Source organism: Gavia stellata, chromosome 26 (genome assembly GCF_030936135.1).
Source record: "Gavia stellata isolate bGavSte3 chromosome 26, bGavSte3.hap2, whole genome shotgun sequence".
Taxonomy (NCBI): Eukaryota; Metazoa; Chordata; class Aves; order Gaviiformes; family Gaviidae; genus Gavia; species Gavia stellata.
Window position 1 is genome coordinate 1254231 of NC_082619.1, and position 27770 is coordinate 1282000.

Genomic DNA, 27770 nt, shown 5'->3' on the forward strand with positions numbered 1-27770 from the left:
CAGGGAGCAAGAGGGGAGCACATCGCCTTTCAAAGGCATTCTTTATGCAGCATGAGATTTTTTTTCCTCTTTTTTCCTTTTAAAGGCAGAAAGAATGTGAATTTTTTTGTTGTAATCTCTCACGTTCAACATGTTAAAGCCCAAAGAGGTGGCATAGTCATCCTGTTTCCCAAGATGAGTAGGATTCAGTGTTGGTGGCTGCTGTTCGTCCTGATGGTTCATCTCTGGATCACAGGCCTTTGCGAAACCTGGTCCTGTTGGTATCGATGTGCTTTTCTCCAGACTTACGCCGATCACTGGGAGTAATGATTCGATAGGCAGAAATGTCACTTCAGTTAGTGTCACTCAGCTGCGGGTAAAATGTGTTACAGCTTGTGAAAAGATCAGCTAAAGCCAATTATAACCCGACTGACTTGTCCCAGCTCTGAAATCCATAGAAAATCCATAGTCTGTTTTTGCATGAGGAAAACCTCCCTCCTCCTCCGCCTGTGTGTCTGATTGGCGTAGTTCCCCCTTCTGGAGAGTTGCATTTGTGGTCACTAAGGTGTAATCTTAACAAAAGTTTTGTCTGTATCTGTCCTTAAAATAGGATTCTGCCAGGTAAAGAAATTATTCTGGGATGTTCTAGTAACTGAGGTAAACTTGCCTAGAGAGAAGTCTTTTTGTGTGCACAGTGTCATCGGATATATCGGTATTTTCTGTTGTGGTGTGTTGTGATCCCTCGAAGGGAAGTATCTGTGTGCTGTTTTTAAGCATAAGAATCCCGACTGGTCTCACTTGGCATATCTGTTCTTGGGTGCTGTCAGATGTCCTGGAGAGAGGTTCTCAGGACAACTCTAAAGGAAGCCCGTCCAAAAGTGAGCACAACTTCCCAGACGCCCTAATCCCCAGGTAGAAGGAAGCGTAACGAGGACTCCTCCACTGGAGTAACACTAAAGATACGCCATTTGCACACGTTTTCCTGGGTTCTGGAATAAAGATGTTATCAAGGCCTTTGCAGAGCCTTGTGTGGCTGGCTGGTGATTCAGTGTTTGCGAACCTCTGCTAACCAGCCACCCAGCTGGAAAGGGGCCATAGCTTTCGTTTATTACTCAGCGAATTGCAGGTGAGGCTCTGAACTGTGGGTTTTGTGGAAAGTACCTCGTGATTTGATTTCTCTGTCCTCCTCTCTAGTTTGATGGATGGCGCGCTCAGCCCTGAGAAGGTCTCTCAGATAAATGACGTGCTGGAAGACGTTCTTTCAGTTTGCTGCAGCTCCGGGTTTACAGCTGACAGTGTTCCAGTTGCACTTTGATAAAAATACAGCGTTAAAATATGCGGTCTGTGTATGGTACACGCTGTACACAAGATGCAGCTAATGTTTGACAAGACACCACAGCATTAATCAAACAGCGAGAAAGTAGGACGTGCTAGCAGTTTTGTTTGCATACTGATGAGGGAACCTTTTCCTGCTTCTTCCTGGCTATCGCACTTTTTATTGCGAGTTTTGTGGGCCTCCCTGCTGCTGGGAGAGGCAGTCAAACCTTTGGGTGACTAAGCTTTAATTTGGGATTGTTTTTTCGCAAGGCCAGTGGGTTCTGCCATTTCTTGGTCTAGTATGTTAGCTAGTCACGGCCTGGTTCGGAGCTCAGAGCGGTGGCTTCAATCAGTGCCTGCCCTCAAGTTTGTCCCGCTGGAAGGTGGGGTGATTGCAGCCTGCCTACTCTTGGGTTATAATTTCAGGCAGAAGTTAAATGTCCAGGAATAATCTTCTGCAAATTTCCATCTCTCATGGAGCAGATTCAATGTGGAAGCATAAATGGGTCTGCTGCAGAGTACGTAGGGTGCTCCCAGGGGCTGATGGGTGCTGCAGCAGGCACTGCTAACTCTTCTCCGCTGAGACCCTGTGAACAGCAAAGCAACAGATTAAAAAAGTCGTCTGAGCCCAAGGAATGAGTGTGTTTATCTTAATGAAGTTCCTTCCCTTTGAAAGGGACTGGATGAAAAGAAATTAAACTGGTCTCGAAGTCACCCAAAGCTTTGCGATTTTGCTTCGTGCTGTAGGAACCCATGCTATTTCTGACCCCTGCATCCTCCCAGAGAGGGGGTAACGAATGTTGTAGCTATAATTGTGTTTGACTTACTGCCTAGAAGGAGTCTTTAAAATCAAGACACGCTGAAGAAGGGCGAGAGTCTTCCTTGGATTCTGACGCAGCGTGCCCTCCGACTCCAGTTCAAGTCCTTCCTGGAGATGCTGACAGTAGCCTGTCTGGCCAGAACAAGGAGTCCGATGGGAAACTCAGTGGGAATGAACCACTGGGCAAGCAAGATGCTGAGGTGGAAGGTGACATCTCTGCAGCTGACGAGCTGCCACAGTCTCTGGGGGAAAGGAGCGCAGCAGGGACAGATGTGCCCAGCGGTCCTGGGCAACCTGGAGTTGCATCTCCAGCTGCTGAAGCTGCTGAGGCAGATCATCTGGCAAGCCTGGCTGCCACCGTCGACACCGTGTCTGTTGGTGAAAAGATAGTGAATGAAATCAGGGAAGAAGCAGCAGCTGATCTGAAAACAGACAGCAGGCTGGATGCTGGCAAAGTAAGAGACCTGCCTGCATGGGTTGGGTTTGGTGTGGAAGCTGCTTTGGCTGTACCCGTTGCTTTGTAAGGCCCTGATTCAGGAAAGCTCTTCGAGCACTTACTCGTTTTCTGTTAAGTCAGCGTAAGTGCTTTCCTAGTCAGCGGGGTGTTCCTGGGGGGGGGCATGAGTGCTCTGAACTCCCAGATCGGCTTCTTTAGTGTGGAGCTAGGAAATCATTCTTTTATGTGTACACAAAGTGCTGTCCAAAGCAACCGACAGGCAAAACCCCTGAACTGTGACGCATGTTTTGAGTCTTGGAGGAGAAGTAAGTCTCAGCTTTCAGTGCTGCCATCTGTACGAAGCAAGCAGGTTTTATAATGAAGTTCACACCAAGCCCAGCTGTCCGCGCTGCTTTGTTTCTCTCCTTCTGTTGTTTCTCTCAGCTTATGCAGAGATGGGGCAAAAGTGTAAAGCGAGCTGCCAGCTGCGATATTCGCAGCTCTGCGGAAGGATGCGACAGGGAGGTGCGAGGTCAGAGTGGGGAAGGACGGTACCTCGGGGCTGGCTCCAGAGCTGTAGCTCGAGTCCATCGAGCGTAGTACCTTCCAGTCAGCCCAGTGCTTTTCTAGCTCTCTCTGGGAGGAGAACTGGCAAACAGCCGCCTGCAGTCAGCTGAACCAGGGTGTCTGTGCAGCCTCTGGCAGGAGAGGAACCATTAAGGTGCAGATGCGTTCATGGCCTGGCCCCTGCAACTGGGGTGCCAGACAGACGCACGCTGTCCACTCTTGTTCGGTGTCATCCAGAAACGTTAGAATATGAGATCTGAAAAACTCTCTCTTTACAATCTAGCTTCCTTCCTGCTGATTTTGAGGATTTTTCTGGTTCCATTGACGTGTAATGTCTTTAAGAAACGATAAGCTATAAAACTGAGCCTGGAAAACGTGCTCTGTCCTGAAGAGCTTCAAGTTGAAAGCTTTGCTTTTACGAACACTTACCTGCACGCTTGCTTTATGCATCTGGGTAGTTCTGCTGAAGTCAGCAGGGCTACATGGGTGTTCACATTGAACGGTTACGTATTGTTTCACGATGGCTGAGAGCATAGGAGTCCTCGCTGTGGTGGGGCATGGCAAGGTGTACTCCCAAAGTCCTTTTAAGACCATGGTACTGTTCTGTATGGCTTTACCCATTTGTGTGGTGGGCTGGGGAGTTCTCAGAGCTGCAGAAGGAACAGAGGACAGTAAGCAAGTGCCCTTTATCAGGGATATTTGAAGAGCACTTTGCCCTCCCCAGTCCCATCTCCTGTCCTCCTTCCCCGGTCCTTCATCTCTGTGAAGTGGTGTTTTGTGCTTGTCTTGTGGGTCACACCCTTGGTGTCTTTCCTGTGATATTCAATCACCTTTTCTTCCCTACGCTAGAGAGGCCAGATTTGTCTTCCTGGTATCAGTTGTCATCTTGTTGGAAATGCCTAGGTGAAGCTGCAGGGGTAAGACATGTGCAGGCTGTAATGCATATCTCCTCTCAGCTATCGAAGGCATCCGAGACCAGCGACTGTGGGGAGGACTTGCAAGTTTCTAACCGCTCAGACCGTGAGCTGATTCAGCCTATGGTGAGTCACTAAAAGCTCTGCGTCCCTTGGGTGTGGGCTTCATGTTCCTCTGGGAATGCGCAGCCAGTTCATGCTATCTTGCAGTCCAGCTGCCCGACTCCTTAACTGCTAAGCAATGACCTTACAGCTGTGGCACAGGCCAGCAACATCATCCTGTGCTTAGCAGGTTCTGTCTGTGGGTGAGGTAATATCCCTGGAAAAGTAGGTCACTTAGAGCTGGGACTGTACTCAGATAATTGCAAAAAGGAAAATAATAAGCAGTGTCAAAATTATGCTTTAAGGGACTGCAGCTTTTTCTAAGGGGAGTCGGTATGGCTGGGAGACCTGGCTCCTGAAGGTCCCAGAGGGAGAACATGCAGGAGGGTAGCCCTGAGATGGGGGGGAGATGCCCATCAGCATCTCTTCATCTCCACAGGAAAATGCCATTGCCATCTGCCAGTGGGAGCAGAGGCAGCATGGCCAGCAAATGGCTGAGAATATCATTATTTATCGGTGTTAGTACAAGCCTGTGTGTTGGCAAGTGGCTGCCGCCTCAAACAATTACCTTTTGTAGTGCTCGCTTGTGGGCATGTGTGCGCACAGACACACACACTCCGTGTGTGCAGCCAAGTGCGAGGACCCCCAGAGACTCCGCCAGGAGGGAGGGTTATCTTGGAGAGTGAATAGCTTGTGGGCAACTTGCAGAAGCTGACTTTTAGGGCAGATCTCAGGAAATCTGCAGCAGTATCAGAAATGAGAGCAGTAGAGGCTGGGGGGAGATCTGCTGCTTGCTGTGGATGTACCATGTGTCACCCCCGCCTGCTGCAGTCGGTGGCATGGACGCGTGCACCGGTAGCGTGACAGAGCTCACCGCCCTGCAATCCCACGGTGTCCTCCCTGTGTGGCATTGCAGTCCCCTGGCCTCACAGGGAGAGTTTCCTTGGGGACCATCAGTGAAGGGAGCCTCTGCGCTGCACGCTCCTGGTGGCCAAGCCCAAAGGGAACCCTGATTTACTGAGTGCCCCTGTCTGCCATCGTCCCAGCAGGTAGCTCTGCATAAACCACCTTGCCTGCCTGTGCCTCTGCGCCTTGGGAAAGAGAAAACCCAACTCGCTGCTGGTCGAGCCGTGAGCAGAGCCATCTGTCTGCCTGCAGTGCAGATATGCCCTCCGCTTGGATGCGGGCCTGAGTCTTGGTGTAACCATCCTGTGTCCTGTAAACCTTTCTAATTGTTCAAATATCTAGTGCTACAAAAGACTTGCTGTCAGTGGGATGGTGAGTGTGGATTCCAAGCTGTGTTAGGATTTTGGTCTAGTCTCAGGCTCTCTGGCAAAACCTGCGCATGCTCATCAGACGCTGATCCTTTTCTGCTTTCTTCTTTAGGACTTCGGCTTCCAGAGTCGGCTTTCTGAGCAGGTACTGGACGTGGGGATTCTGTCTCCCGCATTGGACAGCCCCACGTGCAAGGTAAGTGCTATATATGTGATCAGGGACTGATCTGTGAATAGACAGGGTAAAATACTGTACTGTGGTGCGCTAATAACAGGATGGTGCTGTCGGCATAGAAGCTTTGCAGAGGAAAACAGAGGTGATGTGTTAAGCAACAGGGATTAGAGCAGCGCTACTAGAGCATTGTTTTTTCTCCAGAGATGAGTTGCAGGTAGCTGCTCAAAGAACATAGTCTTTGAGTAGAGGTGGCTCGCGAGGGGTGCGTGCATGCAAGCTCACACGTGTGCTTTCCCTGCCCCAGTACAAGTGTAAAGAAATGGCTTTCCTGGGGAATGGTGGGAAGCAGAGTCTCTTTTACTTTTTTCTTTTGTGAGTATATTTGTCCTTTTCTTTCTCTTAAGCGGATGGAAAGGATTTGTGTAACAGAATACAATAGCGTAAATGGGAAGAAAAGGAGGTTAACGCCCTCTGACAGATTTTGGTATAGGGAAGCCTATTTTTAAGCATTCGGTTGACTTGCCTGCTTTCATGTAGGGGGAAAAATAGGCTCCTTTCAGTCAGTCTGTGGCATGTGAAGGAGTGTACATAAGCACGCGCCTGTCTGTGCTTCCTATATCACGGTAGCCCGGGATGCAGCTATGATCGGACAGTTCTGACTGAAGAAGATTGCTGTGCATCTTGAGGTTTTATCCTTGTCTTCTCAGCATGTCACTGAGTTGGCTTCCTCAGCCCCACGTTCCTATTGAGCCCTCTCAGCTACCCCTCTGCTGCGCCATCTCGGCTCATCAGTGTGTTGGCTGGAAGAGCGTGCCGTGCAGCGAGGCGGAGGGTCAGGCTCCAGCTGGGGTTGCTCAGCCTTGCTCTGATTGTAAGTGAGTTGATCAGCTGCACTGGAGGAGACCCTGAGCGGCACACTCACCACCTGTCCAGCAGAGAGGAGCAATCCAGTTTGTAAGGTTGTGTCTGGAGAATACACCTGTCCTCTTGTGCCTAATAATGAGCGTAATCAGATGTGAAGGGAAAACAAAACATATGCCTGCTGTGTTCTCCCCCTCTCCCTCTCGCTGCAGCACAGTCACTGTGCATACAAATGTCCTGTTGGAGCAGCCACATTTGGAGTTTGTTACAGCCCTGTCTTGACGAGAGAGGTGGGTTTGAGATGGTGCTCCCTGCAGAACTGCAGCTGCTGCTCTGTGTCTGTAGACAGAAGGTAGTCTGAAATGACTCTGGGTTGTAGGAATGTGCTTACTTCCACGTAATGGGCTTGCCTTGCTTTGAATATATTGGCAAAATATTCTTTTTTAAAAAAGGACCACCTCGGTCAGCTCCATGAGCACGGTATTGGAGCGTTTTGGTCAGCGTGTTTTGGCAGGACCTGTGGTAGCTTGCAGGGGCTGTGTGGGCTGCTTCCTGCTAGACCTGGCTTCTCTGCTGGCAGTGGGGAGGCTGCTCCTTTCACCCTTCACTTAACAGGCATTTAAAGTGCTGGCATCCTGCTTTGCTGGCCCTGCTGCCGCACTGAGGGTGACGGTGGTGAGGGGCTGGAAGCAGGCGTGCGATCTAAGCTGATGTGTGCTGGAGACTGTGGAGATCCTCCTGCTGAGGTCCCTTGGGAACTGTGCTGTGCAGAGGGAGGAGACAGCCTGTTCTCTGTCATCCTGCTTTCCTGTGTCCACAAGACCGGCTTTGTATCGTGAGCGATGTCCTCTGTGGGACGCAGCCTGGCATTTGAGCAGGGCAGAAAACCAAGCTGCTTGCAGTACTGGGACTGCTGGGGATGCTGAGGCAACAGGAGGGGCAAGGCGCTCTGGCAGTTTCACAGCCCTTGTTCCCTGCAGGCAGGTGCTGGCTTCGCCTTCTCAAATGTGTCCAGAGATTCCTGCAGCCCGTGAATTCTGGGGAGGGACTGCTCTCCTGGGAAGGCATGCTGGGCAGGGGTGCAGCAGTGGCCCCACGCGTGGGCTCAGCAGCGTTACTCTGACTGGTTATCCCTATTCTCAGGAAGATCTCTTTCTCTATTTGTCTGGCTTCTTTCCTTTCACCGGCAGCAGTGACAGAGCCCGTTTTGAGCCAGGAAACATTTGCTGAGCTCCTCGGTTCTCGGGAATTGAAGTCATTATTTACACCGGGGCAGGAGGGAGGCTGGGAGGGGGAGCTGCCTGGGAGAGCTCTGACCAGGCTGATGTGATGGAAGGCGACAGCACTTGCAGGGAATCCTTCTGCTGTTTGCTCTGCTGAACATTTGCATAAATTACTGCTGGTTTAATTCTGTGTTATTTTGGCCCTGCTCCACAGTACACTCCTGCGTGGCAAGGGCTGAGCTCACCTGCTGTGTCTGTGGTCCCCAAGAATTTATGAATGGGCTACTCTTCTGGGGACCAGAAACCTCAGCAGGGAGGATGGGCCCTTACTGCTTTCTCATGTGGGGCTGACAGCTTGAAGAGGGAAGTTCTCCCCCTCCCCAGGTGAACTGCACAGTGCGTGTTTGTGTGTGCCTGCTGCGGGGACAGAGGTGCCTGGTAGCTGGCAGGTGGGAGAAGGAGCAGCTGACTATTTCATATTCAAATATTTGCTATTCCTGTTTCGAGTATTTACTATGTCATAAATAAGCCAACAGAAGTTGCTCGGAGTGTGTTACTGAGGGGGCTGGCTTCCTTAGCAGCACCCAAACTGATGCGTTCTGGAGCGAGTAGTCAGAAATCCCTGGGTAGGTGAGACTGTGTGTGTGCTGCCTATCACAACTTGCCTGAGAACCGGGATGCGAAGCAGGACTGAGTCCTATTGTGATTCTGGTCACAGCCAAGATATCGATTTGCTTTATGGCCACAGCACATTATTTTACTTTCGTGTGTGTGACGTTCCTCTTCTAGGAGGTTTTTTTCCTACACTTTTCAGGGAGTTTAGGGTTGCTTGGATATGTAAGAAGACCTTCAGGAAAAAAACAAACCTGTGTCCAAAGTGCTTAGCGCTGGCAGGGAGTTCATATTCCATACTGAAAAAGCAACCCCCAGACCATAACCTAACACAACCTGGAGAGCTGCGCTCTCAGGCCTCTCAGCTGTGCTGCCAGAACCGTTCCTGCAAGGCGTTCCTGTGATGTTTTGAGACCTTGGTTACCTGCAGGAGAGGAGGGTGGCACATCCAGCTGGGCGTTCTGGAGCAGCCTGTGGATGTTGTTTGGTCCTTGGGCTCAGCGCTGATGCGCTGGACCAGAGCGGTGCTGCCCTTCAGCAGAACCGCTGTAAGGTCCTGAGAGGCTTTGATGGTGAAGGAGCCAGCAAACTCCACACTGTTTGCTTTTACCTGCAGGCCCAGGAGCTGGGAGAAGAGGAAAAAGACCAAAGCAAAGCCAGTATAGAGGAAGAGCAAAGCCAAAGAACAAAAGCTGCTGAGAGGTATGGTACAAACAGTCAGAGCAGCAAAGGAGGCGTGGACAGCTCTAGCTCTGGATGACTTGCCTGTCTTGTCCGCCCCTGCTCTACTCTGGTCACTCTAACCTGCACAGGTGTCCCCTGTAGAACACCCCGAGATGCTGCAGCTTCTCCCAGGGTCTTTCCCGCTAAACCTCTCGCTTCTCCTGCCACCTCCTTAGCACTGTCTCAGCAGATTTCGGCTTTGTTGCAGCTTCTGGCTGGGTAGGCAGCAAAACTGCCTGTCTTTCATTTCCTTGTGTCTGCCCCAGATGTGGAGCTGCTTCTGTTTCCATAACAGCTATCTGACTTTTCTCCAAGGCTGCGAAAGTCGCGCTTTTTGCCAAGATGGTCTGAACCTGTTAACATTGTGTGTTGTGCCCTGTGGCGTTTAGCCATGGAAGACTTAGCCACTGGCCATTGTCCCATGACAGCCCCCAGTCTCGGTCAGCGCCGGTCCTGCTGGGCTGCCAGCTCTTCACTGGGCAGAGCCCGTAGCTGAAGGCTCCCAGGGCCAGCCTGGTGCCCCTTACTGGTGGCAGGGAGTCCAGCTGCAATGTGAACGGTTCTCTTCCACTTCCTCCCATAGAGGTGGCCTAGAGCAAGTCGCTGGTTGAGCAGGTGTGAGCATTAAGCTATTTTATACCCTGGTATGTGGACAACTCGCTCTAGAGTGCACCAGCTTTTACACCAAGAGCAATGCCGGCTTCCAGACCCTTGGTTACTGCAAGGACTCCCCCTGTCTAGGGGAGCTGTTTTCAGCCTGTTTGTGGCGACTTGTTTCAAACAGTTGAAATACTGTGCTGAGCAGTGAGCTCCGTGCTCTCTCGAGCCCCTCCCTTCCCCCTTTGAGAACTGCAGCGTGAGGCATTTATAGATGAATCGTGTCAAAACTCTTAGCCTCCGCGCAGAGTTACATATACTCTGGGGCACTGGGAACCAAGAAGCTGTTGCCTGTGCCAGGAAAACTTGTGAACAGAAGAAGCTGCAGTCCATCTTAATGACTGGCTGTGTGCGCTTGGGATTTGCAGCCTTGTTCTTAGAGGAGCTGTTCATGTGAAGGTCCCCGAAAATGTGTTCTGCCCGCAGGAATTGTCTCCTCATCACTTGGTACCTGCTTGCCAGCTGTGCATCCTCTCTTTCTCTCTGCCTGTAAAGCTAGCTAGTGCTTGCCTTGTCTCTCTTCTCTGTACTTCCAAGATGAAGTAGCACTGTAGATGTAAACGTGCCTGCCAATATTTCCGTCTGTAACTTGGACAACAGGGAGAGTATTGCTAATAGGGCTGACTTCTCTTGGGAAAATTCTCTAAGGACCTGGAAAGAGAGGGAGATAATCCAGGGAAGGGATTCAGCGTTTCGAGACCGACACCCGTTAAATCCTCAGCTGCCTGTTAGTCCGGCAGGGCTTGAGGTGGTGGAATGGTTTGGAGCCCTTCCGTGCCTTTGGCAGCCCCATGTTGGACAAACGGGTCCCGTTGGCAGGCATGGCTTGGTGCCCATCTAAGTCAGCTGCACGTCCCATCCTCCCCCTGTGTTGTCTACCTGCAGCAGCCACTAGACTCCAATCTGTACTAATCTGGTCTTCTGTTACCTCTCTTGTGCTGCAAAGTGAGAGGGATCAAAGTGGTTGTGAAACACCAGAAGAGAAGTGTTTTGCTTTAGAAAATCCCAATCAGGAGGAGGCCGTGGCCCAGGAGCCGGAGGAGGGATCGCTGGATAGCCTAATCAATCTGGAGGAGCTTGCTGCCCCGCGGAAAGCGTAAGGGCTTCGTTTAAGTCCCTGGTGTTGTAAGCATAACAGCTTTTGTCCTTTTGTTCCCCTTTGTGGTGTTTTAAGTTCGTGTGTGAAGTCAGCACGCTAGGAGATGCGGTTTGGTGGGCACAGCAGAGCTCGAACATCTCCGTATGCAAATCCAAGCAGCTGTTTGGCTGGCAAGAGTGCCAAGTGAACAGTCTGTACCGGGGAGGGTGAGAACAGCAGCTCAGCCCTTGGGGTCTGTGGCACAGGACTCTGTGGGAGGGAGAAAGAGCTGTTTGCTTTGTGCTCGGAAAAGCCTCCTTCTTACCAGTGTTGCTAACAAGGCTGTAAGCATTCACCCTCTTTTGATAAATGCTTTTGCACAGGCTCCTGAGTTCACTTGCTGAGCGGTGCCGAGATGGGGGGGAATGACAAAAACCCAACAAATCACCCCACTTTCACAGTCACTGGGAACATCGGTTGCTTTGAGATAATAAGGTCAGAGCGCGGGATGGCTGAGCTCGGGCTCCCTGCAAAAGCCAGCGGTCTATTGCTGTACTAAATCGATGGTCTCTGCAGATATGTACCTGCAGTTCCACTGCGATAGAAGATCTCAGTAGAAGTGATTGTGCTGACTTTGCTTTCTCTGTCAAATGACGGATCAGCAGATGCAATTGGAAAAAATAGGCAGTGCGTCTCTCGGGACAAAGTGGTGGAGAAGCAATCTTTGATGTGGAGACCAGCACAGTAGCTCCCTCTTTTTCTATTAGGAATTGTGTTGGGTTGTGGCAATGTGTGTGTGTTGGCTGGATCACTTTTTAAGCAAGAACTGGGGCAAAAGGACGAACGTGATAAAAAGGTGGAAGTGGCTCAATTGCTTTGCAGAGCAGCCTGATAAATGACACCTTCTGCAGGCATCTCTGCAGTTGGCGCAGAGCACGCAGCATTATGGGGGAGCACTAGTGAAGCGGGATTTTTCCAGAACCCAACTACTCTTTCCTCTGTCTTGTTCTTTTTGCTAATGGCTGTGTAAGCGACCTTTTCTCTTTTGACTCAAGGCTATATTACTGGGGCTGTTATTTCCCTGATTCCTGGCAAAACAGAAGTCCCTCCGCCTTTACGCTAGCAGTCTCAGAGCACGATGAGACCTTGCTGCTCCAGCTTTCACTAGCAAAGAATAAAAATCTTGTTCCTAGACTAATCTTCACTTTCCCCTCCTTCCCCTTCAGCCTCTCTCAGACCTTATAATTTTGCTGCTCTCTGTCTGAAAAAAACTTAATTAGAAACAGATTGGGTTTGAATTTTTGGAGCGCTTAAGGCTTCCTGTTGTCTGGAGCTGGCAAACTCCCAGCACACTTTAGACTGCAATTGCAGAAAAAATACCTGGTCCATCAGAAGTGCACTGCCAATCGCTGGGCCGAAAACAGGTACTGATTGCATCTGCTTTTGTGCCTGGCAACCCTAGCCAGGCTTTCGTAGCTACTAGATCCTTCACGAAGTGAGACCGTGTCGCCCTCGCAAGGTGAGCTCTGGAGGGCCAAAATAAGAGTTGTTCAGGACCTGAGTGCTGCCAGGGCTGGGTTTAATAATTTATCAGTCAGAGTTTCTCTGCGAGTCAACGAGAGGGCCCACCAGCGGTGCGTGGGGGCAGCCCCAAGCTGTTACCTGAGACAACGTGCTGTTCAAAACCTTGAGCATGTGCTGCGTGTTCCCCAACAGCCTTGTAAAGAGTGCTTTCCTGCAGCAAGCTTATCTTCAGCCTCTGTGCCCTCCACCCGCCTGCACTGCTGTTCCTCACCTCCCGTGAGCTAAAGAGCAAGGGCTCCGCAGCAGCCTGCAGTGGCTGCAGTCTAGAGAGGATTCTGCATGTCCTTTCCCTTTGTCGACAGTGAAGCTTCTAGAGTAGGTGGCTTTGAGATTTTTGGTTTGGAGTTGATAACTGTTTGGCGCAATGTTGCTGTCCCTTTCCTGTTACTTGGTTTTCTGTCACCCTTTTGCCAAAGGAGCTTTGTCTTTTTGGTAGGCAACCTGAGAAGGAAATTGAGCACGAGCAGTCCTTGAACCAGCCTAGTGAAGAATCCCTGGAGGGAATAGCCAAGGAGCTGGAGCTGGAGCTTGAGCAAGAGAAAATGCATTTATTACAAGCAAAGAAGGAGAAAATTCAGCAGTTCCAGGAGGAGATGAGGCAGCAGGAGGAGGAGGAAGCGCAGAAGCTTCATCAGCAAAAGGAAAAATCCCTCAGGTACTTTCCTCTTTTACTCCATCTCCCCGCTATTTCTCCTGTGAGCCTTTCCTAGCCGCAATTTTATTGCCGGTGGCCGCAGGCTTGTGCTGTTACAGGCCACCACCGGGAAAGCGGTGCTGCTTTGCAGAGTTGTGGGCAAAGGAGGCAAGAACAAGGCTTTTGGGGAGGGGGAGTAGGGGACTCTTTGCCTGGCGCAGACAGTCCTGTGTGGGAGGATCTGCACATCCTGAAAAGAATAGAGGTCTGCTGTCAGTGCTGTAAATGCTTAAAGCAGATGTGTAGAGAGCACGGCCTGCCTCAGGAAAGCGCTCTCCAATACACCAAGGGAGCATCTTCCCATGTCCTGCAAGACGAGCTCTGATTCGATACACATGCAGCTTTCAGAGCTCTGAACCTGTCTTTTATGGTTAACCTGGGAAAAGTTTCCAGTTCAGTGCGTGGAGCTTTACCGCCTGGCAGACGTTCAAATCCTGGGCTAAATGGTAGTAACAGGACTGGAAACTGGAGCATTAGAGGAGATGAGCTTACCCCAGAGGAACTGTCTGAAACGCTGGTACTGTAAGTTTTACAGAGGGACTTCCAAACAAGACTTTAAGGAATAGGGCCTGGATGTCTGTGTGAAACCCAGCCAGTGCATGAGGATCTAATAGCGATCCAGGGAGCAGAACAGCACTGGGAGCTGTGTCCTCTCCCTGGCAGGATTTTTCTCTCAAGGCTTGTATTTTATTTCAGGTGGCCTTGATACTTATGTTCTTAGCACACTGAGCCTGCCAGAAACAGTACCTTGACGTGAAATGTCATGGGAATGCCGTCTTGGGTGCGAAGGAAGACACAGAAATCGCACCTGAAGGGAAAAATGTTTATGCAGTAATAAAGCAGTCTATGCCGTAAAAAGAGTGTCATGCAAAAATACGAAGCTTACAGTTGTACTAATGCATCCAGGTACCTTGGCTGGGAGCTTGCTTTCATTTAATAGGAGTTGATTTCATTTACCTGGAAAAAAAAACCCCAAACAAGTGCCACCTGTGATGATATAGCGCATTTTAAAAACGCACCGCAGAAGTATGATGCTCAGGGGGCTGCGTCTCCCATGTCAGCAGCCAGGTTCTGAAGGTATGGAGGAGAATTAACGGTCTGGAGCCCTGGAAATGCATCACTCAGACAGGCACAGCTAGTGGGAGCAGCACCTGATCTGTAGGCCTTGGGGAGGCGGTTTGAAGATATTAAAGCCTCCTGAACCTATCTTTTTTTTTTCCTATGGCTGCTCATCTCTCAGGTCTCTAAAAGAAGATTTGGCAAAGGTTTCTGAGGAGGAAGAGTTGCGTGTCAGAAAGGAAGAAACTGAGAGACTCTCAAAGCTGCGAGCCAAAATCACCTCGGAGACCGAGGCCGAGAAGGAGAAGATAAGGTGAAAAGCTTTGCTGCCATCCCTAGGGAAGTAAACTCTGCTGCTTTGGGAGGGAATCATCTTGCATGCCACCGGCAACCATGCAAAGTGGAGGTCCTGGCCCTCCTGAGCCTCCCACAGCTGGTACCCTGCCTTGGCAGCAAGTACGAGGCCCTGGCTATGATGCTGTATGTGCTGGGGAGCCGTGTGTCCGTAGAAGGTGAAGCAGATGGACCTTAATGGTAACAGCTCTGCCGCCTTGGAGCTGACGAAGTTTTGCTAAACAGACATACAGTACGTAAGTGTCCTGAAGAGAGGTGTTGCTGTAATGTTGGACCAGGCACAGCTCCTGTGAAAACAATTGGAGGAGGCAGAGAAGGCAGGCACTGGAAAACTTACATTTTGCTATTTGTTTTTTACTTGGTTGACAGATACATCTCCCGCTGATCGCTTTACTTTTTATTTCCAAGGCCTTAGTTGATGCATTTGTGAATCTGCGTGCTGGGGTTCTTGGTTTCTTCTGGCTTGCGTGTCCTATCCTATAGCAGCGTCTTCTCTCGGCTCTGGTTCCCAAATGGAGCCCAGTGGTAAAGTATCAAATTCTGACTTGCTTCTGTCTGTGTTCTTGTTGCAAACCTACCAGGGCAGAGCAAGAGGTCGCACTGCAGAAACTAAGAGAAGAGTGGGAATCCCAGCAGGCAATGGAGAAGGAGAGCCTGGAGAGGAAGCAGCAGCTTGTTTTGCAGAAAATGAAGCTGGAAATGGAGGAAGCTCAGCAGAAAGAGATGATTCGTCTGGAACAAGAGAAGGAACAATTCCTGAGTGAGCTCAAGGAGAGGTTAGACAGGGAAAAGAAGGAGGTGAGATCTTCATCGGCGGCTAGGGTCAGACTGATGCTGTTCCCGCTGACCTGGCTTGCATTGCAATGCTAAAGTGTTGAGATTAAATAATACCTGCATGTGCTTTAATAATGACTCGCTGAAATGTAAAGGAAAGATGCTAGGCATGCTGTCGGAGGCATAATTGAGGTGAGGGGGAGTACTCCCCCAATTTTTATTACAATGATGATTAAATAACAATTATTTAAACGGCCACATTGCATCTGAAGAAGAGAAGGATCGCTGTGTGTCTCTGCCAAGCCAAGCCAAGCCATTTTATCAGATGAGAATATCTCTTTGGCTGCTGCTTTAGTCCTCCAGAGAGCCTGGGGAGTTGTTGAATGGAGGCAGTTCGTAGTCCTTCCAGCACAGCATGATTGAGATCTGTTGAGATCTCCTGGAAAGGAAATCACATAGAGGGTAAAGGCACCTTGTATGTAATCCAGTTTGAAAGGGGTTTACCGTCGTGCTTTTTTGATGCTTATGGATAGACGTTAATTGCAACTGCATCTTGCCCAGCATGTCCCCACACGTAGAGGTTTTCCAGCAGACTGTCTTGCTCATGTTCCTGTAGGCAGCAGAAGAGCTAGAGAAAGAGTTTACAACTGAACTCCAGCAGCTGAAGTCTGCAGCAGAAGAGAAGCACCATAAGGTAAAAGATGGTGTCCTTAAAATGTAAATCGTGTTTTTTCCCACACTGTCACCAAAGGTGGCCAGGGAGAGTGGCATTGATTTTTTTTCCACTTCCTAAATGTGGTTCTGGGCTCAACATTTGGACACGCTCCATGTCGGGGGTGGTGAGACTGCACACACTGGTCTTTGCCTTGCTGCTTGCTCTCTGTAGGAGGGCACTAAATGGATCTTGTCAGAAGGGTGACAAGTGTCTGTGGGTGGCTTTTGTGGCAGGTCATTTCCAGCCTGCAAACCCAGATAGCAGAGGCACAGAGGAGCGAGGAGGCTCGGCTGCGCGACGACTTGCAGAGAGCAGAACAGAAAGTGCAGCAAAAAGCCTATCGAGTAACAGAATATGAATGCGAGGCAAGTATTCGTCTTGGATTGCTGAAGGTTCTCTACCCTCTCTCTTTGGATGCATGGTGAGGTCTGAGAGGCCCCGTCCCCTGCCCAGGGGTGACAGTGGTGCCTTAGGGGAAAGGACACCCCTGCAGCATCTCGCCTCACCAGGGTGCTTGCCTTGTACTACCCAGGCCACAGCCTGACCCCGCTTGCAAGGTACCCTGAATTTCAGTCCTGCTGCTCGTGTGAGAGGCTGCTGTCTTGGGGGGGCACTGTAGTGCACTGCTGTAGTTCAGAGAAACATCCTCCCGTGTCACCCCTGCAGCTCAGCGAGCTTATGAGAGAGAAACGCCAAGAAGTGGAAAAAGACCACGAGAGGAAGATGGAGAGGATGAAAGAGGAGCACCAGGAGGCCCTAGCACGGATTCAGGATCAGTATGAGGAGGAGGTACTGCGGGGGGAGAGCAGTGAATTTGAGAGGTGACTGTAGTGGCTCGCTCGGTTGGGCTGTACCTGCGCTGGCACTGCTGCTTGCCAGACCTGCCTGTCTCCGCCACTCCTAGAACTGGAAATCTCCCTTCTTCTAGGAGAACTCGGCATTGTTGCCATGATGCAAAGTGAATTTAGGCTGGGGTTAAAAGGATAAGCTGTCAAAATATTCTTTGTGCAGGCAACTTCCGCATGCATTTGTGGACTTCTGTACGAGAGAAGGTTGTTCACATTTTTGCAGGTGCCCGTTCTGGAAAGCCTTCTGCCTCCCATTTTTGACTATACCGTCAGCAGCGTGCCACAAAACCTTAGTCTCATGGGTTACTCCTCCTTTCTTGAGCCATTCTCTTAATGTTGTCCCTATAAGCAAAAGGCTTTAATCTGCCAAATTTGGTGTTTGCTCAGGACCTGCTGTGTGATGGGCTGGCTTTCCAGAGGGTGTGTCCCATGTGTTCACGTTGGCTTGCTGGAGAACCCGGTGCTTCACTCGGCTGCTTTTCTCGTTTGTGTTTTGCAACAAACAGGAGAGAAAGCAAAGAGCCGAGCTGTTTGAAGGCCTGCGGAGTGAGATGGTGCGCCTCCGACAGCTTCATGAAGCGGAGGTGAAAGCTCTGCAGGCAGAGCTGGATGAGCGGCTTACTGCATTGCAGCACAGGCACAGGGAGAAGGTGAGGAGAACGCTTTGCCTAGCAGTTTGCTGTGACTTGCCTGCTTGGGGACGGGCTGGGTATCGTGACACCTCGGCGCCCTGCCACCCTCTACACAAGTGGCAGTTTTCCCAGTTTTCGTTGTTCTTCCCGGTGGCAGAGCTCTGCCTGGTGAGTGAGGAACTTGCGCCATTCTGTCTTTAACTCAGCATCTCTGTGCAGGAAAGAAAACTCCAGGATTCGGAAAACGAGCTTGAAACGCGTGCGAAGAATGTCAAAGCCAGATCGGTGCAGCTCCTTAGCCAGGTGAGTCAGCCCTGTTGGGCTCGCAGAGGTTTCCTAGCCCATGCTGCTCCTCTAGCTGCTTCCTCGCGGGGGACCTTTCAGAGGAGCTCAGCCAGGGCTTTTGCCGCCATCCAAGTTACAGGTAAAGCTTCCATCACAAGTCGGAGCCGGGCTAAGCATTCCTAGTGGTACAGCCTCGTGGCTGGTGTTTGCGGTGAAAGTCAGTGCTCTGGGTTTGCTCAGTGCTTTGGGTTTGCTCAGTGCTTTGGGAGACAGTGAATGGCTGTAAGTGACAGAGGGTTCGAGGCAGCATGCTCTGCTCAGCATCACTTCACATTTTAGTCAATCCCTTCCTGACTTACCTCCTCTTCTCCCTGCTGCCATGGAAAGGGAACGAGTGTTTCTGGATCTTGGGCAGCAGAGTGGGAGAGGGAAGCACTCCAAATGCTCCTGTGGAGCTGGCAAAAATCACTGGCTGATGCTCTTGCCTGCCAGATCACTCGAGTCCTGGCCCGTGCCGAGGGCTGTAGATAACCTTGCTTCTGTCAGCCCTTCCTTTCCAAGCAGCACTGGAGTGAGGAAGTAAAAAGGTAGAGAAATACCGGAGGCAACCAGAGGCTTCACAAAAGCAAGATCCTGCAGAAACGGCCATGTGCCTTGAATACTCTCGCAGCTGAGTAGGAAGGGGTGTTCTTCCCACAGGAATGCAAATATTCTCAGCTTCTCCCTTGAAGTCAAATAAAGGCAGGGGATCTTGAGAGTGTGTAGGGGGGAATACAGCAAAAGTGACAACAATCCTCAGGTGTTTTGAAATGGTTTTGAGACTTAGGCCTGACCTCTGTACTTCAAGTGCTGCTCAGCGTCAGCAGTCTCCTCACTCACCTACTTTCTCATCTGTATATAGGAGGAGTCTCTGAGAAAGAAAAGGCAGCAGCTGCTGGATGAAGACAGACGGACCGAGCTAGAAAGAGACGTACGTACGTTTTAGCTCTGGAGAGATGCTGTGCTGCTTTTCTTTTGGGGGTGAGGGCAGCACACTAGAAATATGGCTTTAAAAAAGCAAACTGTTGCTTCTAAATTGTGAGTCTGAAAATCCCTCCCTGCCTCAGCCTGGAGTGCCATCCTGCTGGGAGTTTGATTAGCTCTGAGCTGTTTCCCAAAAAGAAGAGACAGTCCTGTTCTTCCAGGATTGGTGTGTGGTGTGTGCATTTGTAGCTCTGGGACCTCCTGTGAACTGTGCAGGTAGCAAGCTCTTGCAGGTTGCGTGCCTTTTATTTTGGTCTTGCAGAAATGGCTGTGAGGGATTTTTTGGTTTTCTTCTAGGAAGCTGCTTTAGCTTCTCAAGTCCGCCTAGAGGAGAGTAGGAAGGAGCATACCAGCCTCCTTGAGTCCATCCGGCAGCTGCGTAGGTCTCTTGAAGAGCTCCAGGACCAGAAAGCTGAGCTGGAGGCCCAGGTGGACTTGTTGCAGACCCGAAGCCAGAGGCTGCAGAAGCACATCAGGTGTGTGCATGAGAAATTTCCTCTGATGCAAAAAAATCTACCCTGTGCCCCTAACAGAAGCCTCTCTAACCTAACCTGCACCTCTCCCTTACCTCTGAGCTTCTTGTATGTTGGGCCGTATTCCTTCAGAATCCGAATGGTGGTTTTACTGCACGTCGAGGGCATGGAGGTCCTGGATTCTCTTTCCAGGTCTATTAATAACTTGTCGTGTAAATTTGTCCCCATGCCTCTGCTTGTCAGTTCATTTGTTTGTCTCCTCCACATCTGTTTTGAGAGGGGCAGTGACAAGAGATTTTTTTTCTTTTTTTTTTTTTCTTCCCCTAAGATAGCTGAGCTTCTGGGTAAGGGCTTGCTCAACACGGGTGTGAAGCACTGTTTCCCTGCCCAGCCAGGGGTTATGTTTGATGTCACACCACAGCCCAGACACTGGTGTTGCCTTGCTCATCCGTGGCCCTTTCCCTCCTGGAAACTGGAGGTCTCTCTGGGCACCATTGCGGATAGATTACTGGGCTAGATGGACCTGCAGTCTAATCAAGTGCCGTCACTGTTGCCTTTTCTTGGGGCAGTGAGCTGGAGGCAGCTGTCAGGAGCAAACAGGAGACTTTGAAAGAACTGGAGGCAGAAGAAAGTGTGGAATGTCCAAGAAAGAAAGCTGAACTCCATGTTGAAGACCTGAGAGAAACTATTCAAGCTGTGAGTAAAGCAGACTGTAAAGGTGTTTGCCTTGTGAGATCTGAGGCTGTAACTCCCTTGAAAACCCCGGCTTTGGCTCCTTCTGTGTGACTGTGTGAACTCATTTGAGATGCAGTGATGCATTTTTCTTTGCCAGAGGACATCAATATGTTTTGTAATCTTCATTGATTTCTGTTTACTATTACTGGGGGCAAAGGAGTGTGGGAGACTTGAGTGCCTTTGGAGTCAAAAGCAGGGCCTGAGTCAGGGATAGAGAAGTCTTTTACTTTTTAAAAGGTCATGTACAGAACATCCCTGGCACTGGTGTTGGAACTGGGCAATACCGTGGTGATGTCATTCCAAATTTTTGCTCCTAATTGGATTCTTACGGTGGCCTGCGGTTCTGTTTCCCATGCGTATTTCTTAGTTTTTGAAACGTTTCAACTCCTCAGCACTCGTCCCGAGAGCCTGCTTCCCCACCCTCTCAAAGCCATGAGGACAGCGACTTCCAATTTGATCAGTGAGTATCTGTATGCCAGCTGCTTCTGGAAAATCTTTTTGCTTCGGTTTTACAAGGAGATGTTTTGGTTGGGTTTACACGCATTGCACTGACAATCCGTTTTTGGGGAGGGTGTTGCGTGAGGCTTGCAGGATGGCACAGCCAGTGCAGAAAGCCAGGAGCATGCCTGTCTCTTTCGTGTAGTGTCAGGAGCTACATCTCTGCGGAAGGGATCTCCATCAGGAATGCCAAGGAGTTCCTGGTGCGCCAGACCCGCTCCATGAGGAAGAGGCACACGGCACTGAAAGCTGCAAAGCAGCAGTGGCGCCAAGATATGCAGAAAGCACAGGAGGTGGTGCAGGACCCCGACAGCTCCCAGCTCCTGGAGGGTGTGCGCAAGAACCTGGAGGAGGTGAGCCCCTGAGCGCTGCCTGTCTTCAGGTGTCAGGCATCGTGGCTGCACAAACGAGTCCACAGCCCTGGGATCGATTCCTGGCTCTGCAGCTGCAGTAACAGGCAGCTGTGGGTGTTCAGTCCTCCTGGAAAGCAGATCTTGCCTGTCTTTTATGATAGATACACAGCGTTCGTCCCTGCTTGTGTCTTCCTCATCATAACACAGGGGTTAGAGTCCTTGCCCATCTGAGGCTGGCTGTAGATTACTTCAGGAAGGCCAAGAGAGCTGTTCAGGAATGCGGTGCAAAAGCAGTGTCTGAGGAACAGGCTTAATGAGAACCTGACTTAGGCTTTGGATCACAGTGATGTTACTGTGCATCAGCTGAGTGACTGAAAGGGCCTGTGTGTGCATGCATAGCCCACAGCTAACCGAGCAGTGCATGGCCCAATAGTTCCAGTTCTGTTTCGTTGTGTGTGCTTTGGACTAGAAAGGCTCTATGAAGCAGTCGCTGCAGTGCAGCCAGCGCTCAGTAGCTTGCTAGATTGCAGGAACTTGATCGTTAGTTGGAGCTCTTGGGACCTTAAAGATGGTGAAAGCATTTGGGAGGGAAAGAGGAATTCCTGTGTCATGCAAATCCCGTAACATTTTCTCCTCGTAGCAAAGGAAGTGACAGGTATCCGTCCCATCACTAGGTACAAGTTTATGGTTGTAGCTCTACAGTGATTTCACCCGTGCTTGGAAAGGAGTTCTCGAGTACTCGTCAGCTCTGCTGATATGCCAACCAAAGACAGGGAAGGTCATAATTTCCTTCACTGATTATAGAGAGCATTCGTGTTTGCAGAACCAAAGCTGTTGACCCTGTTGGATGCAGGGTTTGGAAGTGAAACCTCCTTTTCCTTAGTGTAACCTTGCTTTGAGGCATGTGCTCTGCCCGCTGTACACTCCACTTCCCATACTCTCAAAGACTGGGGAGCAATTTTACTCCAGCAGCATGATTTTTCCTGTGCTGAGTAGAAGTGAGATAATGAAAGTCACCCTAACCACTAATGTAGATTATTTCCTGTCATTATTGTTTAATTTTCCTCCTTGGCTTGGCTGTTGATCCACGGCAGGAAGCAAAGCAGTTGGACAAGATGAAGTCGGCTATGCGGAAAGGACAGGTGCTGCTGAAAAAGAAAGAAGAGAAACTAAGCCAGCTGGAGTCCTCGCTGCTGGAGGAGGTAACCACCAGCATCACTGTTGCTTGGGCTGGCCCTGACGCACTCCCACCCTGCTCAGAGCTCTCGGCCTCCTCCCCTAGGCTGGAGTCTCTGCAGGGCTTTTGGTCCCCGTGAGGGCTGTCTAGCTGGTGGCCAAAGACTGGCGTTTGCCAGCAGAGCTGGATTTTGGACACACGTTCTCTGAGAGCAGAATCGTGTATCCGTCTGAAGATGGTGGGAGAGAAGGCTGGTCACAAAGTTGGAGAGAACGACAAACCTAACTGGACTCTGACCCCTGTGATTCTCTGGGTCTGCAGCCGACAGGAGAAACGTGGGCTGGGGTTTGGATGGAGACTTTCTTCCGTGGTGGCACCTTGCCAGGCAGGGCTGCTGGCAGCAGGGATGGACCTGGGTGGAGAAAACCTGCTGAGCGCACTGGCTCGTGAGAAGCTTGTTTGTAGGGTCAGAAACGAATCAGTGTTAGCAGCCATATGCTGAAGCGTCCTACAATATAAATTAAAACCTCACATCAGAATGGTTAGGTGTCTTACTAACTGTCTGTATCTTGGTCAAGATGGCAAATACTGTGCCTTCCCTCCGCTGATGACAGCATGCGGCTGCAGAGTGGATACAGAAAGCAGCCTGAACAAGACGCGTGATTTGAGCCGAGAGAAAACAAGGGCAGGTCACCTCGTGTGAGCTAGGATCGAGTCTGCTTTCCTGACCAAGGCATGCCTTGGAATCTGTCCAGCTCTGCCTGCGACCACGTGGCCTTAGGCCGGGCAGCAGCAGATGCGAGAGCACGAGCCCTTTGATGGTCAAGCATTTGTCCTTGGTTCAGTGAGAGAACCCAGCCCATGCAAGAGTTTTCAGGCTTATTTAAAGCACAAAACACTTTGACTTCTGCCTAGAAGGGCCCATTCACGTGGCTGTTTGGCCCCTAGTGCACGCACGTGCTTCTTCCAGAGACCAAGCAGTCTCTTGACTTTCAGATTTTGCTGTCAGGGACTGAGGATGAGTCTGCCTTCACTTGACCTCTGCCTGTCACTGCAGTCCAGCCTGCGTAGGCTAGCTGTAGGCAGTATTCCAGTGGCTTTTATGTTTCAGGGACAGAACAGCCGGTTTTATTTGCATTGTTTTCCTTCTTTTGACCAGCTTTCAGATGAAGATACGCTGAAGAGTGCTGCATGCAAGAAGATGGTGACTTTTGATCTCAGCAACTCTGAGGACACAAACAGCACATCCAGTGTAAATCTACATCAGCCTAAATGTAAGTGCCTGACTGGCTTGATATGCTGTGCCCAGTGTACAGTGCTTCAGACCTAGTTCTGGCTTTCCCTCTCACCTCTCTGATGTACCTTCTGTTGCTCTCACTTGCACTCATTAGCGTCTAAGGCAGGCCTACTATCTGGGACTGCTCTGTATGTAGCATTTGATTTGAAAAACTTATTTCCTGCCTGTAGTGGCAGATGACAGGGACGGAATCTGTGCGTGAACTTGCCTTTTGCATCTCTACCTTTGTTTTTTAGAGCAGATTATAAAATTTGGCTTCAGCTCTTCCCTCTCTGCTGTTGCAGAGCCGTATTGCTCTTCTGCAGGTGTCCAGGCTTCCTCTTCCTCACATCTCTGGCAGGAGAGGCTGCTGCAATTCCCTCTGTCTGCTGCTTGTGCTTTTTTGTTTGCCTTTAGTTGCCTGTAACTGGAGTTGTGCAGGTGGGAAGAAGGGCTCCCGTAAACAGCCAGGACGGCAGGAGGGTTGTGTTGCTTGCAGAAAGGCTGGCAAGGCTGAAGCTTAAAGAAAATTTGGAAAACTTCCCTACGGCAACCGACCGACAAGCTGTCCAGTCTGGGATTGTCTCTCTGACCCTGACTGGTAAAATATCTGCAGGCACATGCGAAGTTTAAGGGTTTTCTCTACCATAAGATGAGAGCCCTTGTATCAGCACAGTCCTATCGGTCCGACCTCCAGCCTGGCTGGTGGCCTAGGGAGCTTCGCTTTTTATGAGCGTGAGAAAGGCCACCAATCTGTTCTGCCTCCCGCTCAGTTTGCGTGCGGTGAGACCGTTGAAGTAAAGCATGATTGCCTGTGCCAGGGTCTCGTCTGAGAGGCAGGGTGCAGTACTGGGGGTTTTGGCATGGGGGGTGCAGCTCTTGAAAGGGCTTGCCACTTGCAAGGGAATCACTGCTATGTTAATGGCTGCACGGTACAGGCTACAGTAGGACTCAGAGGGATGGAGCAGGGAGACGAAACACACGCACTAATGCATATCCAGCCGTGTCCTGCAGGCCCCATTCTTGCAGCATTGCAAGATCTTGTCCTTGCCATCATGTTTCCCCTCCACTTTGTACCCAAGCAGCCTCCGAGGCACAAATCCTCGTTGTTGGCCTCTATCTCCTCTGTTGGCTGCAAAGCCAGGTTTTTGCCTCTGTATCCCACTTAGCACGCACTGATCAGACTCAGCTCTGAGTGCAACACACAGTGGCAAGCGAGCCTCCTGCCAGGGAGGCAGCATCCCCCTTGCCTTCCCAGTGATGCCTTTTTTCCCCTCTCTTCTGCCAGTTGATTTGAGAACCGATTTACGGCCTGCCCCCCAGCTGGACAAGATCCAGTACTTGACAGACTCCCTGCAGCGTATCACTAGTGAACTGAATGGGGTCCTCGGCGTCTTGGGCTCTCTGAACAATCGCCAGTCTCCACTCTTCACCTCGACGCCCTGCGATGGCGTCCCTCTTTCTACGTATGCCTCCTTGGCAGGACTTCAGGCAGGTGGCTCCCTTCTGCCCCCCGCCGGGGTGTCTCTGGTGGACCCGTGGGCCTGGAGCACTGGGCTGAGCTCTAGCCGCTCTTTCGCAGCTGGACAGTCAGTGGACAGCATCCTGGCAGAGAAGTGGCGCAAGTATTTCCCAGGTAAGTCTCCTGTTAATCCATCTGCTTGCTTGCCTGTGGCTTTTGACCTCACAGCCCTGCAGGTTCTAACCAGCCACCCTTCCGATGCTGGTAAGGCCAGATCCACTGGTGCTGCTGATAGGAAGGGTGCTAATGAGATGAGGAATGAGAAGCTTGTTCCAGGAAGCGCAGCGTATGGCTGATCTTGTCCTCCTGCTTCTGGAGCAGTTCAGCCTCTGATACACACCCAAGAAAGCCGTTGTTACTAAAGCAGGGAGTGAAAGAGGAGCCAGCCCTGCTTCACTGGAAACCTGTGAATTGCAGATTGGGTTCACCGTCTCGGTTTCCTTAACGCTGCTATGTCCTCGGCAGGTGGCTCAGCTTGTAGGGACGGTGTATCCGAAGTACCAGAAAGCAAATGCACCCGGATGTAAAGACTGTTGTTTTTGAGGGGCCTGTATTTAATGTCTGCTTTCCAGGTGGGTTCCCGTTGCTCAGTGGAAGCTCCAAGCCTCTGGACAGCAAGCTGGGATACGTACCTGCAGAGTAAGGGTCTTCTTCCTCGAGTTGTTTTTTCATTGTGCTTTTACTGCCCTTTGCTTTTATTTCTCTGGAATGATTTATAGGTCACATTTCATGTAACAAGTAACAAAATGATAAGTTAGATACTTATTACTTGTTACGTAGACAAGTTGGCTGCTATCGGTTATTCACTGCCGCATGCTCAGCACTGCCTTGTAGCTTCTACAGTGAAGCTGCCGTCACAGTTGAGCTGATAACCCTCATTCCAGCACCAGGGTCCACGGGTGCCGACACCGGGCCACGCCGGCTCTGCCGCGGCAGGCCGTGCCGCTTGGGTGGATGGAGTGGAGGCTGCCACCCGAACCTTTCAGGTGCTATACAGATGAAAAAGAGCAGGGCAGCCTGATAGCGGGTGGCTGCTGCAGCTTTTCCCTACGATATGGTCGGGCAGAGGGCTTCGAGGCAAGAGGAGGCTGCTTTTTGTTAACTATGGCTCTTTCTGTAGCAGCCCATCATCTTCTTTCTCATCTCTGGGATCGTTTCTGCCTAGACCTCTCTTTCCCACTTGCGCTGTCTCTTTCTCTCTCATGTGCAACAGTGAGCAAATACGGCTGTTGCAGCACTCCCAGTTCCAGAGCCGCGAGTCAGACAAGATGAGTATTCAAGGAATGATTGAGACCAACAAGAAATGGCTAGAAGACTTCAAGAGGGACTCAAAAGTGTATCCTTTGCCTGGGTCTGGTCTGTAATTGCACTCCAGCTTCCTGCAGCAGGAGGAGACAGCAGGAGGTGAGCGAATTGGGAGCACTGAAGCACTGAACAGCCGTTTCAAAGCCTTAGCCTCTATTTTAGTGTCCAGTTCTGCAAAGGAGTACAGTGTTTAGCAGTTAGAGCCTGAGTGACCTGTTTGCTCTTCTTTGAGCTGTGCTTGACCAAGAAAGTCTCTTCCCTTTCCCCAGTTGTGCCGTGATGCTCTTTAGGGCCGCTGCTCTGCTGTCATACGCAGCAGTTGCGGGTGGTAATGTGAGAATTTAAAAAAATTAACCAAAGAGTGCAGAATGGAGGGGGCAGCAGGGAAGTAGGTGGCCTAGCCTTGCAGGCCTGCTTTTGGTGCCACTGATACAGCCCCAGCGCATCGGGGACTTTGCTATGGGCAGTCCCGGCTGAGCAGCCCGGGATGAGGGAGCAGCGTCTCTGCGAGGCGAGGGTGCCTGGAGACGCGTGGACCTGGCACGTGGGGTGGCCGCGTGGCTGGGCGGGGAGGGCTGGGGCTCACTGGCGGAGCTCTCCCTCCAAGCTCAGTTTGAGGCACGTCAGAGCATGCAGTTGGATCAAATGAGCGAGACCTCTTGGTGCTATTAGCAGGGATGTTTTCAGGTTTGTGTTGTAACAGCATTATGCTGGGACTGTCAGTATCTCCTCTGCAGTGTACGCCGATATTAGCAGCAAATCCCTCAGGCCTCCGCTAGCGCACGCTGTCCTGAGCACAGTGCTCCTTAGAATTCCCTAATCCCCCTTTAATTCCATTTGACTTGGATGCAGCAGGCTAAATACAGCACGTGTGCGCAAGGCTGGCTCCTGCCCCTCAGTACCTGTCCTGTCTGCTGGCTGTGCTCATGCCTGCTAATCCCTCCCGTAAGCCAGGCTTTTCCTTCACCCAGCTGCCAGACCTCTCTTCCCAGGTGCGCAGAAGCCGCCTGCCAGCAGCCCCAGCCTGCTCCAGCTAGGACTGGACGAAAACAGACAAATTAAAGTGTACCATTACTGAAAGATGGGACTTGGCTCCGGAGAGACGGTGGCTGGGGCCCGTGCGGTCTTCCTAACGATACGATATGTTGGGTTTCAGTGACGCCTAGCCACCTCCGCTGTGTCTTTGTGCTGTGCCCTTGAAATAAAGTCTCTTTACAAGAGAGCGGAGGCAGGAGGAAGTGAACTTCCCAGGTGGATTCTTCTAATCCTGTAAAGTGTCCAAATATACTTTATAGACTGTTTAATCCAGTGGTGAAATATCAGGGCTTCAATAAATCAACAGTTCTCTCATCAGTATTCTAGCGATCGTGAATCAGAGCTGTGAATCACGGAGGACTTTGAGTAACTGGTCAAGGGGGAGGGTGTGAATCCAGCTGAGACTCTGCTAGAGGAGACGTGTCGGGAAATGAGCCCACGCCGATGCCCGGCAAATGCTTAATTGCAGGTGGGCCAAGTCATCTGGCCCCTGGCACGTGCATGAGCAGGAGAGAACGAACAGCAAAACGGCTGTAGCATCTGGGCACGGAATCAGGGAATGGCAGATTTCTGACCCTCGGGAAATGTTCCTCTCTTCTGGGGTGGAGGCAATAGGAACTAAACCAGGAGTGGCTTTTCATGGCAGATCTGGAAAAGCGCTCCCCACTTCCTCCTTTCTGCCACGCCGGC

At 50.8% G+C, this 27770-nt stretch overlaps 1 protein-coding gene across 1 annotated transcript in view; it reads left to right on the top strand.

Moving 5' to 3' along the window:
* CEP164 (centrosomal protein 164) overlaps positions 1 to 27401 on the top strand; it is a 37838-nt gene extending 10437 nt beyond the window's left edge. Inside the window, exons 9-32 of the mRNA XM_059829688.1 lie at positions 2131 to 2571; positions 4076 to 4159; positions 5522 to 5605; positions 8897 to 8982; positions 10607 to 10756; positions 12759 to 12977; positions 14257 to 14388; positions 15011 to 15227; positions 15820 to 15897; positions 16152 to 16283; positions 16585 to 16707; positions 17273 to 17416; positions 17618 to 17701; positions 18585 to 18653; positions 19004 to 19182; positions 19749 to 19875; positions 20307 to 20374; positions 20558 to 20765; positions 21860 to 21967; positions 23102 to 23216; positions 24507 to 24854; positions 25313 to 25379; positions 25954 to 26076; positions 27024 to 27401. Coding sequence (XP_059685671.1) covers positions 2131 to 2571; positions 4076 to 4159; positions 5522 to 5605; positions 8897 to 8982; positions 10607 to 10756; positions 12759 to 12977; positions 14257 to 14388; positions 15011 to 15227; positions 15820 to 15897; positions 16152 to 16283; positions 16585 to 16707; positions 17273 to 17416; positions 17618 to 17701; positions 18585 to 18653; positions 19004 to 19182; positions 19749 to 19875; positions 20307 to 20374; positions 20558 to 20765; positions 21860 to 21967; positions 23102 to 23216; positions 24507 to 24854; positions 25313 to 25379; positions 25954 to 26076; positions 27024 to 27123 — 3486 coding nt within the window. The 3' untranslated portion in view covers positions 27124 to 27401. The remainder of the gene's footprint in view (positions 1 to 2130; positions 2572 to 4075; positions 4160 to 5521; positions 5606 to 8896; positions 8983 to 10606; positions 10757 to 12758; positions 12978 to 14256; positions 14389 to 15010; positions 15228 to 15819; positions 15898 to 16151; positions 16284 to 16584; positions 16708 to 17272; positions 17417 to 17617; positions 17702 to 18584; positions 18654 to 19003; positions 19183 to 19748; positions 19876 to 20306; positions 20375 to 20557; positions 20766 to 21859; positions 21968 to 23101; positions 23217 to 24506; positions 24855 to 25312; positions 25380 to 25953; positions 26077 to 27023) is intronic.
* Positions 27402 to 27770: the final 369 nt, after the last annotated feature.